The 16,263-nt window shown below is 42.4% G+C and overlaps 1 protein-coding gene across 2 annotated transcripts in view; it reads right to left on the reverse strand.

Annotated features, from left to right (window-relative positions):
* The window catches only part of LOC148505699 (inaD-like protein), a 319,407-nt gene that overhangs the window by 172,784 nt on the left and 130,360 nt on the right, over window positions 1-16,263 (reverse strand). For both annotated transcript variants that reach the window (XM_088447870.1, XM_088447869.1), the window contains 4 exons: window positions 12,515-12,586; window positions 12,239-12,416; window positions 7,660-7,770; window positions 3,902-3,967 (listed from right to left, as the gene is read on the reverse strand). In XM_088447870.1, the coding sequence (XP_088303996.1) occupies window positions 3,902-3,967; window positions 7,660-7,770; window positions 12,239-12,416; window positions 12,515-12,586 (427 nt within the window). The remainder of the gene's footprint in view (window positions 1-3,901; window positions 3,968-7,659; window positions 7,771-12,238; window positions 12,417-12,514; window positions 12,587-16,263) is intronic.

A 16,263-nucleotide genomic window follows, 5' to 3' on the forward strand; every position in this document is an offset into this window, starting at 1 on the left:
GCCGACGGGAATCGAACCGCTGGCCGTGCGGCCGGCGGTATTTCATACCCATTCCGTTTTAGGGTAGCTGGGATATAGAAATCGAGAACTTCAGTCTTGGTAACATTAATTTTATAACCCGAGTGTTGAGAATATAAATTTATTTCCTCTAGAAGTGAATTTAGGGATTGGGCTGGGTCAGTGAGAGAAACTAAGACATCATCGGCATATAATGCGATTTTATAGTCAGAGGGCCCTGTGGATATTCCCGAGATAGCTCTATTACAGCGGATCCTTGCCGCCAGAGGTTCCATAATTAGAGCAAATATTAAGGGAGAGAGGGGACAGCCCTGCCGAGTACCGTTAGTGATCCCAAAACTAGAGGAGTAAACACCATTAACCGAAACCCGGGCTGTGGGGGAACGGTAAAGCGCCAAAACGCCATCTAAAAATTTGCCTGAGAAGCCCATTTTTTCTAGGACAGCAAATACGAAGTGCCAGGAAATGCGGTCGAAGGCCTTCTCCGCATCTAAAGCTAAAATAAGGGAAGGAAGTTTCCTTATATGAATGGAATATATTAGATCAATAGCCCGTCTAGTGTTATCCGATGCCTGATGTCCAGGTATAAACCCGACCTGATCCGGATGTATCAAATAAAAAAGTAAAAGGAGCTAAACGAGTCGCTAAAATTTTAGCATAAATTTTCAAGTCGACGTTTAATAGTGAGATCGGTCTATAGTTAATACATTGAGTAGGATCACGATCAGGCTTACGGATCACCACAATATCGGCCCGGGTTGTATCGGGAGCAAAAGAAGCGCCATCCAAGATGTCATTAAATAAAGATGTAAGATATGGAGCAAGTTCCTTTGCAAATAGCTTCTAGTATTGGGCTGTAAACCCATCGGGGCCCGGGGCGGCAGAGGAACACATTGATCTAATAGCAGCTATTGTCTCCTCATCTGAAATACGGTCATTGAGAATAGTTAATTGGGATTCTGAAAGATTGGATAGGGGGGTAGAGGATAAATATGAACGCACCCCCTCGGCTCCAGCAGAGGTGGGAAGGGAAGAGTCCGACAAATTATAAAGGGAGTTATAAAAGGTCCGAAATTCTTCAGCCACAACTTCAGGATCGTAGGTGAGAGAACCAGAAGACTGGGAGTGTAATTTGTCTATCGCACCTAATGCTTGCCTTAGACGCAATTTATTAGCTAATAAAGAATCAATTTTGTCTGCTTTATCATAAAAGCGTTGACGGAGTTTTTGCAAGATAAGCGCAGCATGGCGGGACAGAAGAGCATTAGGCTAACCTCGATTTGGGTTAACACAAAGGCGCTAGGGATGTCTTATGTTGAGTCAACAGTACAGAGATTTAGTACTCAAGGGAATTAGGGCCTGATTCAGAGCCGGACACTATTTGCGGACGCTCGTTCAGAAAAAGGGGCTGGCTATTTAAATTAAGCGCTCGCTCTTTGCGGTCTGTTGACGACTATGTCTGAACGAGTGAACAAAACATGCGCTCACTATTTTTGGAAAAACGCCCCCTGGCCGCTCGCATCATACGTCATCTCCGCTATTTATTAGATTAATCAAGTACATCGTAAAGCGTATGAACTGCTCGCAGTGCTTGTGGTTGGATTTTCCTACCGAAATCATGCGAGCAGTTCAGGCTAAAAGACAACCAAGTGACGTGGTCAATGATGCTGCTTTGTTAATTATGCACTCCCATTAAACGCCCGTTTTGACCGTTTGGCACGCCTGCGTTCGGATCTCCACTCCCAGTTTTCAAGCACCTTCCCCTGTTACCACCCACAAACGCCTCATTCTGTCACTCAAATTAGCAGGCATTCGCTATTTTGCGAGCACACGATTTTCGACCGCACTGACTGGTTCGCGCATGCATACTAAAACCCATACGCATGCGCAGATGTGCGAACATCGCTCGGAGCGAACGAGTGGCCGCTTACGAGCGGCTCTGAATCAGGCCCTTAATTTCCTGTGCAGCCGCTTTAGTAACCGCTGAGGTTTTAGAAATGAGAAAGCCCCGTATAGTAGCCTTATGGGCTTCCCAGAGGATACTAGAGGAGATATCAGGGGAGGTATTCTCCTCAAAATAGCGGGTCACCGCCAATTTTATTTCAAGCAACGCTGGGGGATGTTGTAAGAGGGAGTCATCAAGGCGCCAATTACGCTTCCCACAAGGGGAACGATATATATCTAAAAAAATATAAACACCTGCATGGTCTGTCCATGTAAAGGGGGATATACCAGCTTCTGTAACCATAGAGGTAATAGAGGAGGAAATATGGATCACATCTATCCTGGAATAATGTTGATGTGGAGCTGAAAAATTAGTATAGTCCTTGGCATGAGGGTGTTTAAGACGCCAGGAATCACAGAGGCCGTAATGTTTAAGGGAAGCCAGGAGAGTAGGAGAAGCTCTAGGAAGAGACATCCCGGAGGAGTTTGCAGGTGGGTTAGATCTATCTAACAGGGGATCAATAATGGTATTACAATCCCCACTCATAAAAATACAGCCCTGCGCCACTTTGCTAATACGCCTAAACAGAGAATCAAAGAATTGAGGCTGGTCTTGATTAGGAGCGTACACTGACACCACGGTGAAAATCTCAGTACGGAGAGTACCAATCACTATAATAAATTGACCCTCTTGGATCTATCACAGTTTTGATATGGACAAAAGGGATATTACGCCGAATTAAAATGGCCACCCCACGTTTTTTGCAATTAGCTGAAGCAAAGAAGGTCTAGGCGAACCACCTACCTCGGAGCTGGGAATGCAGGCTCGTAAGATGCATCTCTTGTAGAAATGCAACATCGGCTTTCTCCCTCCTGCAAGCCCCCAAGAAAACAGTGCGTTTCTTAGGAGAGTTAAGACCATCCCTCACTATTCTACCTTCTCCATCCATCGACTTTGTCCCTCACTATTCTACCTTCTCCATCCATCGACTTTGTCCCTCACTATTCTACCTTCTCAATCCATCGACAATGTGCCTCACTATTCTATCTTCTCCATCCATCGACTTCAGCTTTCTTCCTCGCTATTCTACCTTCTCCATCCATCAACTTTGTCCCTCACCATTCTATCTTCTCCATCCATCAACTTTGTCCCTCACTATTCTACCTTAGCCATCCATCAACTTCAGCTTTGTCCCTCACTATTCTACCTTCTCCATCCATAGACTTCAGCTTTCTGCCTCATTATTCTACCTTCTCCATCCATCGACTTTGTCCCTCACTATTCTACCTTCTCCATCCATCGACAATGTGCCTCACTATTCTATCTTCTCCATCCATCGACTTCAGCTTTCTTCCTCGCTATTCTACCTTCTCCATCCATCGACTTCCTCCTTCACATTTCTACTTTCTCCTTCACATTTCTACTTTCTCCAACCCATCAACCTTAGTTTTGTCACTTATGATTTTACCTTCTCCAACCCATCAACATCACCATTGCCTCTTACCTTCTTCAACCCATAGACTCCATCAACCTTAATTTTGTCCCTCACGATTCTACCCACTCCAACCCATCAACTTCATCCCTCGCAATTCTATCTCCATACCAACAACTTCAGTTTTGTTGCTCATGATTCTGCTAATTTTTCTGAAAAATTATCAAACAAATTATAAATAACCAATACTTAAAATAAATTGTTTTTGCAGCAGTCACCTACAAGCAACAGTAGCAGCTATTTTGGCAACCGAAACACAAGAACGCCGTCAGCGACACCACTGAGGAACCTCACAGCTATCCCGTATTGTACCTGTAACACTCTTTTGGTAGTGTCTACAAAGCATCACGCAATGACCCACAGATAGCACTACATGTAAGGAATGAGACTGTGCTTTTGTGCACAAGTTACTCTATGCTAAAATCCTATCTCGCTGCGGATCTCACCTTTTCTGCGGGGTCTGCGCTCGCTTTGTCAAACTTTGAGGGTTTAGGAGCCACGATGGATAGCAGCTGAAAGAAACCAAAGTCAAGTAATCGTTATCACGAGATATAGGTCGCTTCCAGGTATTTTCAAATCAGAGGCCCTGCGCATTTTCAAGAAATCACACACTACAATTATCGGGGCGATCCGTGGATATCGGGTGGGTCGCTCTGATAATTGCATTCTAGGGTGTAGAAGTTTTGGGTTTTTTTAACTTAAAATAAATAAAATTAAGTATCAAAATCTGCTCTAATGGTTGTTTTGATGCCATCTAGTGGTCAGTGTTAGAAAATGCCAAGTCCAGAAAAGAGGTAACAGGCCTGATTCATTACGAATCGCAATATTGCGCACTCATGCACGCAGTTCAACTGCGATAACATGCAAATCCATTGCAATGCAAACTCAGCACTATATAAGGACGCCCACTTTACATTGCACACATGCGTAATACTTAGCAGAATAGCGAAACCATCGGTACAATCGAGTACCATCGCAGCCTCACGCACATTTGCACAAGCCCTGACCTTACTCAGAAATTGCTAACAACCACGCACACTTTGAGACAGTGTATGGCATCACAGTGGGCAATTTATGCACGCCCCTGCAACGGCGTGCGAACTGGCACACAAGGGTTTCCCTGACCACCACCCCCATCACCACCCAGAAACGGTGCTTCCTGTCAATCTGCGTAGCCTCTGCGATCGCAGTCCCGATTGCAAAAGCTAGTTTGCGCACTGCAATGCATATGCATGCGTGGAGCGCAACAATCAGGCGATTGCGTGCGTAATCGCCGTTGCGTACAGTAATGAATCAGGCCCAATGTTGGGTTTGTATCATGGAGATGACCAATCCAAGGGCATTCCGTATCTGAAATCCCTAATCCTGGTTTCCCCGGTTAAAAAAATGTAACTCTGTTACTTACACATCTCAATTCATATGTTCAGACAATAGTAGCCGTTTAGCATGTATGGTATACAATACACGTGCAGGACCGGATAGCAGTTTAGCATGTATGGTATACAATACACGTGCAGGACCAGATTGCCGTTTAGCATGTATGGTATACAATACACGTGCAGGACCAGATAGCCGTTTAGCATGTATGGTATACAATACACGTGCAGGACCAGATAGCAGTTTAGCATGTATGGTATACAATACACGTGCAGGACCAGATTGCCGTTTAGCATGTATAGTATACAATACACGTGCAGGACCAGATAGCCGTTTAGCATGTATGGTATACAATACACGTGCAGGACCAGATAGCAGTTTAGCATGTATGGTATACAATACACGTGCAGGACCAGATTGCCGTTTAGCATGTATAGTATACAATACACGTGCAGGACCAGATAGCCGTTTAGCATGTATGGTATACAATACACGTGCAGGACCAGATAGCAGTTTAGCATGTATGGTATACAATACACGTGCAGGACCAGATAGCCGTTTAGCATGTATGGTTCACAATACACGTGCAGGACCAGATAGCAGTTTAGCATGTATGGTATACAATACACGTGCAGGACCAGATAGCAGTTTAGCATGTATGGTATACAATACACGTGCAGGACCAGATAGCAGTTTAGCATGTATGGTTCACAAAACACGTGCAGGACCAGATAGCAGTTTAGCATGTATGGTACACAATACACGTGCAGGATCAGATAGTCGTTTAGCATGTATGGTACACAATACACGTGCAGGATCAGATAGCCGTTTAGCATGTATGGTATACAATACACGTGCAGGACCAGATAGCAGTTTAGCATGTATGGTTCACAATACACGTGCAGGACCAGATAGCAGTTTAGCATGTATGGTACACAATACACGTGCAGGATCAGATAGCCGTTTAGCATGTATGGTATACAATACACGTGCAGGACCAGATAGTCGTTTAGCATGTATGGTGTACAATACACGTGCAAGACCAGATAGCAGTTTAGCATGTATGGTATACAATACACGTGCAGGACCAGATAGCAGTTTAGCATGTATGGTATACAATACACGTGCAGGACCAGATAGCAGTTTAGCATGTATGGTATACAATACACGTGCAGGACCAGATTGCCGTTTAGCATGTATGGTGTACAATACACATGCAGGACCAGATAGCAGTTCAGCATGTATGGTATACAATACACGTGCAGGACCAGATAGCAGTTCAGCATATATGGTTCACAATACACGTGCAGGACCAGATAGCAGTTTAGCATGTATGGTATACAATACACGTGCAGGATCAGATAGCAGTTTAGCATGTATGGTATACAATACACGTGCAGGACCAGATAGCAGTTTAGCATGTATGGTTCACAATACACGTGCAGGACCAGATAGCAGTTTAGCATGTATGGTACACAATACACGTGCAGGATCAGATAGCCGTTTAGCATGTATGGTATACAATACACGTGCAGGACCAGATAGTCGTTTAGCATGTATGGTGTACAATACACGTGCAAGACCAGATAGCAGTTTAGCATGTATGGTATACAATACACGTGCAGGACCAGATAGCAGTTTAGCATGTATGGTATACAATACACGTGCAGGACCAGATTGCAGTTTAGCATGTATGGTGTACAATACACATGCAGGACCAGATAGCAGTTCAGCATGTATGGTATACAATACACGTGCAGGACCAGATAGCAGTTCAGCATGTATGGTATACAATACACGTGCAGGACCAGATAGCAGTTTAGCATGTATGGTATACAATACACGTGCAGGACCAGATATTGAGAGTAGCCTCAGTTACATTCATTTCATCCTTGACCCTTCTCTCACTGGTTGTGAGCCACAGAAAGTGTACAGGGTGGGACACACTCCCACCTATAATGGGAGTGTGTCCCACCTATAACGGGAGTGTGTCCCACCCTATAAATCCCACCATTTACCATGTATATCATTTAAAAGCCTTTTTCTGTGCAAACTATCACTCATTAACGTGTGGAGGCAGCTAGGTTATTATTATTTTATGTACTTCCCACCAGTGTTCCGCTCACGGCCAGGTCTGTTACACGTTATTTTATGTACTTCCCACCAGTGTTCCTCTCACGGCCAGGTCTGTTACACATTATTTTATGTACTTCCCACCAGTGTTCCTCTCACGGCCAGGTCTGTTACACGTTATTTTATGTACTTCCCACCAGTGTTCCTCTCACGGCCAGGTCTGTTACACGTTATTTTATGTACTTCCCACCAGTGTTCCTCTCACGGCCAGGTCTGTTACACATTATTTTATGTACTTCCCACCAGTGTTCCTCTCACGGCCAGGTCTGTTACACATTATTTTATGTACTTCCCACCAGTGTTCCTCTCACGGCCAGGTCTGTTACACATTATTTTATGTACTTCCCACCAGTGTTCCGCTCACGGCCAGGTCTGTTACACAATATTTTATGTACTTCCCACCAGTGTTCCTCTCACGGCCAGGTCTGTTACCCATTATTTTATGTACTTCCCACCAGTGTTCCTCTCACGGCCAGGTCTGTTACCCATTATTTTATGTACTTCCCACCAGTGTTCCTCTCACGGCCAGGTCTGTTACCCATTATTTTATGTACTTCCCACCAGTGTTCCTCTCACGGCCAGGTCTGTTACGTATGCACAGCAACCCAACAAAATATAAAGCTCCCTTGCTCAGGGACGAATAACTAAAACGCCATTTGATACAATGATCTCTCAACATGTGGTGCTCTCTCACCCGTGGGGCAGCCGATAAACTCTGGATGATGAAGACGACGGGATTTCCAGCATTTTTAATGGCCTCCACAGCTTCATCGTGTCTGGCTTCTCTCAGATCTACCCCCGACACCTGGAAATTATATTCAGAGGCAAGTTATACCCCTCAAATACAGGTTCTGTGTCACTATTTTATCATAGTAAACATTTATTTTTAACAACTGAAACACAATCAGTTTTATTGCAAATTTAGTAATGTACAAATTAGTACCAACATTCAAAACAATGCAACTGGAAGGGGGGGGGGGATGATCTACATAAGGGCCAGACAGGGAGTACAATAATAAAATGCAATTAATTCTAGATACTATAGCTTAAACTAATATTTAAATTCACTAGTTGATAATGAAGGCAGAGGTTTTACGATACTCTGTGTTCGTGGGATGCAATTCCCACACTTGTCTGGGGTAACAGGATGGTTAGAATTGTAACAGGATGGTTAGAATGGTAACAGAATGATAACAGGATGGTTAGAATGCTATCAGGATGGTTAGAATAGTAACAGGATGGTTAGAATGGTAACAGAATGGTTAGAATGGTAACAGGATGGTCAGAATGGTAACAGGATGGTCAGAATGGTAACAGAATGGTTAGAATGGTAACAGAATGGTGAGAATGGTAACAGAATGGTGAGAATGGTAACAGGGTGGTTAGAATGGTAACAGGATGGTTAGAATGGTAACAGGATGGTTAGAATGGCAACAGGATGGTTAGAATGGCAACAGGATGGTTAGAATGGTAAACGGATGGTTAGAATGGTAAACGGATGGTTAGAATGGTAACAGGATGGTTAGAATGGTAACAGGATGGTTAGAATGGTAACAGAATGGTTAGAATGGTAACAGGATGGTTAGAATGGTAACATGATGGTTAGAATGGTAACATGATGGTTAGAATGGTAACAGAATTGTTAGAATAATAACAGAATGGTAACAGAATGGTTATAATGGTAACAGAATGATAACAGGATGGTTAGAATGGTAACAGAATGCTTAGAATGGTAACAGAATGCTTAGAATGGCAACAGGATGGTTAGAATGGTAACAGAATGGTTAGAATGGTAACAGGATGGTTAGAATGGTAACAGAATGGTTAGAATGGTAACAGGATGGTTAGAATGGTAACAGGATGGTTAGAATGGTAACAGGATGGTTAGAATGGTAACAGAATGGTTAGAATGGAAACAGGATGGTTAGAATGGTAACAGAATGGTTAGAATGGTAACAGAATGGTTAGAATGGAAACAGGATGGTTAGAATTGTAACAGAATGGTTAGAATGGCAACAGGATGGTTAAAATGGTAACAGAATGGTTAGAATGGAAACAGGATGGTTAGAATGGTAACAGAATGGTTAGAATGGTAACAGAATGGTTAGAATGGTAACAGAATGGTAATAGAATGGTTGGAATGGTAACAGAATGGTTAGAATGGTAACAGAATGGTTAGAATGGTAACAGAATGGTTAGAATGGTAACAGAATGGTTAGAATGGCAACAGGATGGTTAGAATGGTAACCGGATGGTTAGAATGGTAACAGGATGGTTAGAATGGTAACAGGATGGTTAGAATGGTAACAGGATGGTAACAGAATGGTGAGAATGGTAACAGAATGGTGAGAATGGTAACAGAATGGTGAGAATGGTAACAGAATGGTTAGAATGGTAACAGAATGGTTAGAATGGTAACAGAATGGTTAGAATGGTAACAGAATGGTTGGAATGGTAACAGAATGGTTAGCACCTGTAAGTAACACCAGTGGAGATAGAGGCAGATAATTTATGTAATTGCAACTATTATCCAACAACTTGGTTACCTCTCATACGGTCTCTGCTATGACTATGCTAAATACTAATAATACAATGATGTCATACAGAAGATTATGGAGAGCGTCACAAATATTGGGGGTTGCAAAAAAAGCTTTGAAGGGCTGCAGCAGACTAAGAGTCCTGTATCAGAACATAAGTCATCCGCCAGGTCCTTATACTCCTGGCAACAGACACATGAAGGACATTGAACCTGGTAAACGTCTCAATTGACATATGTAATACTTTAATATTTACAGATATTTTCAAACTTCGCTGCTAAGCAGATGCATGTAACCACACCCTGTAGAGAGTCCTGCACTACACGATTAAAGCTTCCTTGTAATGCAAGATGCTACCTGAATGACGTTTGTATATTCATCATATTCTAACAGGTCCTTCCACAAGTCACAAATATATTGTTGGGTTATTGGGCTTCGCTTTTGACTAATTTTTCCCTATTGTTTGTGTGCGCACTTGTGTGCCTATGGTAGGGGGATTAGATCATAGGCTCCACAAATTGTACTGTACAAATGGTTAGATTGAAAAATACAGAAACTGTACAGGAACAAATCTTTAAAGCCTTGAAAATTAGGGTAAGTTGGTAACTATGCCATGGAAGTTCCAGGGGTGAGGAACCAGTAGGCATCCAGCTCAGAGGAATAAGACGGGAAGGCGACGTTACCAGGAGGAACAAAATTTACAGAACTGTTCCACAAACTATTAGTCCCACGGTGCATTTACAGTGCATCCGGAAAGTATTCACAACGCTTCACTTTTTCCACATTTTGTTACGTTACAGCCTAATTCCAAAATGGAATAAATTCATTTTTGTCCTCAAAATTCTACACACAATACCCCATAATGCCAACGTGTAAAAAGTTTTTTCCAAGATTTTTGCAAATTTATTTAAAATAAAAAAACTAAGAATTCACATGTACATAAGTATTCACAGCCTTTACTCAATACTTTGTTAATGCACCTTTGGTAGCAATTACAGCCTCAAGTCTTTTTGAATATGATGCCACAAGCTTGGCACACCTAACTTTGGGCAGTTTCGCCCATTCCTCTTTGCAGCACCTCTCAAGCTCCATCAGGTTGGATGGGAAACGTCGGTGCTCAGCCATTTTCAGATCTCTCCAAAGATGTTCAATCGGATTCAAGTCTGGGCTCTGGCTGGGCCACTCAAGGACATTCACAGAGTTGTCCTGAAGCCACTCCTTTGATATCTTGGCTGTGTGCTTAGGGTCGTTGGCCTGCTGAAAGATGAACCGTCGCCCCAGTCTGAGGTCAAGAGCGCTCTGGAGCAGGTTTTCATCCAGGATGTCTCTGTACATTGCTGCATTCATCTTTCCCTCTATCCTGACTAGTCTCCCAGGTCCTGCCGCTGAAAAACATCCCCACAGCATGAAGCTTCCACCTCCATGCTTCACTGTAGGGATGGTATTGGCCTGGAGATGAGCGGTGCCTGGTTTCCTCCAAACATAACGCCTGGCATTCATGACAGAGAGTTCAATCTTTGTCTCTCATGGTCTGAGAGTCCTTCAGGTGCATTTTGTCAAACTCCAGATGGGCTGCCATGTGCTTTTTACTAAGGAGTGGCTTCCGTCCGGCCACTCTACCATACAGGCCTGATTGGTGGATTGCTAGAGATTGTTGTCCTTCTGGAAGGTTCTCCTCTCTCCACAGAGGAATGCTGTAGCTCTGACAGAGTGACCATCGGGTTCTTGGTCACCTCCCTGACTAGGGCCCTTCTCCCCCGATCGCTCAGTTTAGATGACCGGCCAACTCTAGGAAGAGTCCTGGGGCTACCGAACTTCTTCCATTTATGGATGATGGAGGCCACTGCTCATTGGGACCTTCAAAGCAACAAAATATTTTCTGTATCCTTCCCCAGATTTGTGCCTCGAGACAATCCTGTCTCGGAGGTCTACAGACAATTCCTTGGACTTCATGCTTGGTTTGTGCTCTGACATGCACTGTCAAGTGTGGGATTTTAAATAGACAGGTGGATGCCTTTCAAAATCATGTCCAATCAACTGAATTTACCACAGGTGGACTCCAATTACGCTGTAGGAACATCTCAAGGATGATCAGTGGAAACAGGATGCACCGGAGCTCAATTTTGAACTTCATGGTAAAAGCTGTGAATACTTATGTACATGTGATTTCTTAGTTGTTTTTTTTTATTTAAATTTGCAAAAATCTCAAAAAAACTTTTTACACGTTGTCATTATGGGGTATTGTGTGTAGAATTTTGAGGACAAAATTAATTTATTCCATTTTGGAATAAGGGTGAACATAATAAAATGTGGAAAAAGTGAAGCGTTGTGAATACTTTCCGGATGCACTGTAGCTGCTTTAAGTTTTGAACATTTCAATGTTGGAATTTACTCTTAAATTCTCCTATTCCCAATCCAACCACATCACCCGGTAGAATGAAATTATCGTGGCAGTCCTACAAACCATCCTGCAAATTTACAAATACGGTGCAGAATTGAAAAGGAAAAAGCTGGATAATGGGGCAATTCAATTAGCGGCCTGGCCGTGAAGTGCTGTTCAGGAAAGTTACATCGCGACCAGCAATATCACTAGCTTTTCCTTGCACCCCATAGAGAACTAGCGATGCTCAGCCTACCCCAATAGGCAAATAGGAGCGCAGCCAAACATTGCGGCACAGAATCTCCAATTCAATTGGTCGGTAAGACTGTATTGTATGTATTTGCTATTACACTTACTTCTAGAATTTTATCTCCAGTCTTCAAGGCATTGGTTCTCCCCGCGGGACTGTCTTCCAGGACCTGCTTAATAAAAATCCCTTTCAGCTCCTCTCCATTTTTGAGGCGTTTTATAACGGTTTGCCCACCAACAATGCTGATTCCCAGGGAGACTTCAGGCTCTCTCCAAATTTCTACCCTGAAAAGAGATCAGAAAACAGGAGGCGGTTGGACGACAGTAATGCAGTTACAGGAAGTGGTTAGAGACAGGGACGCACACTGACAGCTATGACATACACACGGGGGGCGCTCCAGTGGCTGAACGTTGGGGTCTCCTCTCCTTCCCCTTCTTCACGCTCAGGCAGTTCCCTACAGATAGAATAAAAGTGACAAATGTAATACAGAGTGCAAGACAGCGGCACATCTTACTGCAAATGCCATTCCTGCCGGGCAATTACCATGTACCAGTACAGCCATGCCCTGCACCTGGGGCGAAGCTGGGAAGATAGAGAGCACTGGGCACCACAGGAAGTTTTTGAAGTGGCCACTAATTGATCGTTTTGTGCTGTTCTGCATAGCATGGCTATAGGCTACATGAGCTATCGTATATTACTGGAAAAGAAGGATACTAATACAACATTAAAGGCATTGTACCGTCATTAACGTAATACAAGTTATTATCCTGCTTTAAAGACACACAGAAGAGAACACATTTGGTGCTTCTTACAAAGTTCCTACAGTGACTATAATGGAGAAAATAACTTATTTCACAAGCCAGCAGTTAATAGGAGTTCCAATGAAAACCTGGGAAGAGTAACTGTGCAGCCATTGGCTAATCACTAATGGTACATGCGATATGGGACCGTTAAAGTGCCTCCCTCCCCCCCTTCGTCTACACACAATGAAGACCGACAATTTTGGGGCAATATCCATCATCGAGGCAATAGGCAAAAAAGTGCCTTGTGCCTCAGAGATGTCACTGATTATTAGGTAAATAGCTAAGTAAAATATGGGCTCTTCATGCAAAATGTTCCAGGCGCCCTGCAAGTGTGTAAGCGACATTAAAAAATGCACAGTACAGGCAACACTTTTAACCATGACAAGGAATAAATGCTGCTACTACAGAAAAAAAAAAAAAACTTCCAAAATACTAACAGGAAGCAAAATTACAACAAAATTATACATCTATCTATGTTACACAAAATTGAATCAAAGACGCAGTCTCACGGCTTTAATGAGATCATGCCCAATATATTATTAAAGTGTGACACCTACTGTATTTGCCTGAATGTATAACAGTTTATTAGATATCTAGAGAGAGCAAGGAGCAATATCAGAAATGCATTCTATAGAAGGCAAGGCAGACAGCACCACCTAGAGGAGACTAAAGAGAAAACAAAGTACAACTAAGGCCCGTATTCAATTTGAGGCGAAAAGTCCCGGCAAAACTGGGAGCGGCGAAAAAAATGGGAATTTTCGGGAAAACATCCTTGGACCCACCTAAAGATGAACAGACATGGGGGTTCACTATGGGTACCCCCTTTTTTGCCTGCTGAAGGGAAGTCGGGTTTTTAAATAGCCGCGGCAGGTGCATAAATGCGGCTTTGAAGAAGGTGATACAGAAGAGCATTTAGCAATTTTTTTGGGGGGAAATAACTATGCCCATTAAATTTGGGGTACATGAAAATGGGTGCAAGCATAGTTTTAACTCCCTAAAATAATTGTTTTTAAATTCTTCAAAAATGTACCTGCCGCTACTTCCCGCAATGAAGAAAACACCTGCCGCATATAAGGGAAACCCTCTGGATTTATTATCGCTATTTTAGAAGTGTGTTCCCTATTTTTTTACCGCCAAAATTAAAAGTTCATTTTTTGGGGTGCCCCTTTTTTTTTTATATACATTAATTTGAGGGGCCATTCCCAGGGGTGCAGGCTATTTTTTTTTTTTTTAAAGCCTGCACCCCTAAACCCCAATTCTGCACTTTTTTTCACCAGCTAAAGGAAGGAGAAAACTTATCCCTGTATTTTTACAAAGACTTTTCGCACCGAAATTGAATACGGGGATAATGCAAACAGGCGAAAATGATAACGGGTTTTCGCCTCCAATTGAGTATGGCCCTAAATGTGCAGCTATTTAAAAAAAATGTTTCATTTCAGTAACTCTCCAATAGTAATTTTGCTGCAAATGGAGTACCCTCATTTTAAAGTAGGTGGACAAAGATTGGTGCAGTAATTTTAATAAAGGAAATTCTGTTTGAACTAATAATGATATACAGTCATTCAGTAAAAGTTGATGCAGCAATTTAGGGAGAAAAAATAAAGATTACACTGAAAGGACGAATAGTTAACGTGCCCTATTTATACCAACTGTGCATACTGTACTCAGGGGCACATTAATACTACATCAGGCCATAGACCCAAAGCCAAATATTTATTTTATGCCTGATAACCCTCTACTTTACACCATTTATTCCGTATGATGCACAATAAGCCTCATGCTTCCAGTATTTGCTGCTGCATCTCCCCAAGTTCATTGTAATATTCTGCACACTAAGATTATTTACATTACTCTGGCAGTGTGATTGGGTACGGACATCGTGTACAGCAAGTACCACTGATGAAAGGGCCGCTGAGTGCCATGGACCGTCAGTCCACAATGGAGGCTCAAACAAGTTTCCTAACATATTTTATATAATATATATATTTATATTTATAGAACCACACAAAGGCTTCACTTGGAGACGTGTTGGGGGTGCTGTCCCTCCAGGAAGGCACTGGAGCAGGATATTTATTTGGATACGTGAGTGCAGGGTTTGCCCAAAAGTCTATTATATATATATAAAAAATTACTGGCACTCACCAGGTAAAGAGGCATAGAAATGTTTAATTTACCATTAAAACGATAAGGTGCATAAGATCAGTCGATGTTTCGATCCCATTTAAGGTTCTTTATCAAGACATAACAGCAGTTACCAATAGCAAGACAGCCAAGTGCAAAGTCTATATATAATATATTTTTATATATATATATATATATATATATATATATATATACACATCTTGGAGCAGTGGCTGTACATTGTTGATATGTCTGATTGTCGCTATCATTGATATGTGCTATTGCTATTGATATGTGCTATAGAAAAAGGTCTGGATATGACCGAAACGTCACTATGCTATTTCAACTTTTTGATAATATTGGAATAAATCATGTTTTTGCTACATCTGACTGGTGCGTGCCTCCATTGGGATTTTATATATATATATATATATATACATATATATATATATATATATATACATACATATACACATACACACACACACACACACACGAATGTTCAATGCAGCTCTTTATCACAAACATACATTTAAATTCCGGCAGGACCATTGTACGCGGACCCAAAAAGGGATGGGGCTTCAGAGGGTGGGTGTGGTCATTGTGCATTAGGGTGAATAAGAAGCACAGAGACGGTGTAATGGTCAGCGTTACTGCCTCACAGCACTGAGGTCATGGGTTCGATTCCTACTACAGCCCTAACTGTGTGGAGTTTGTATATTCTCCCTGTGCTTGTCTGGTTTTCCTCCAGGTACTCTGCTTTCCTCCCACATTCCAAAAATATACTGGTAGGTTAATTGGTATATGTGTGTGGATGTGATAGGGAACATAGAGTGTAAGCTCCACTGGGGCTGGAATAAATAAATAAATAAAGTTTCCACGGATTATTTTGTCCTGATTTCTCCTGGATAAATGTTAGGAAGTAGGACATAAGGCAAGTTGTACCTTTGGTAGGGATTTCCATTGAATGCAATAGAGAGGGGGTAGATTGTGCTTGTGTGGGGGCTTCCAGGGTCAGAGCAAGCCTAAAATATGACTGTGATGAGTATCCCTAGTATAAAAGTGCTCCGCCTACAATAGTTGAAGGTTTTGAACTATAGTCGGAAAACAATTTATGGCTGAAACATGAATAGTTCGCAGCCACGCATGCGTAAGCCTCTGAAACCAATGGTAAAACCAGGGGCGTTAAAATGGTAATTGAAGGCTC

This window comes from Taudactylus pleione, unplaced genomic scaffold (assembly GCF_031769625.1).
Source record: "Taudactylus pleione unplaced genomic scaffold, aTauple2 ptg000442l, whole genome shotgun sequence".
In the NCBI taxonomy this organism is placed as follows: Eukaryota; Metazoa; Chordata; class Amphibia; order Anura; family Myobatrachidae; genus Taudactylus; species Taudactylus pleione.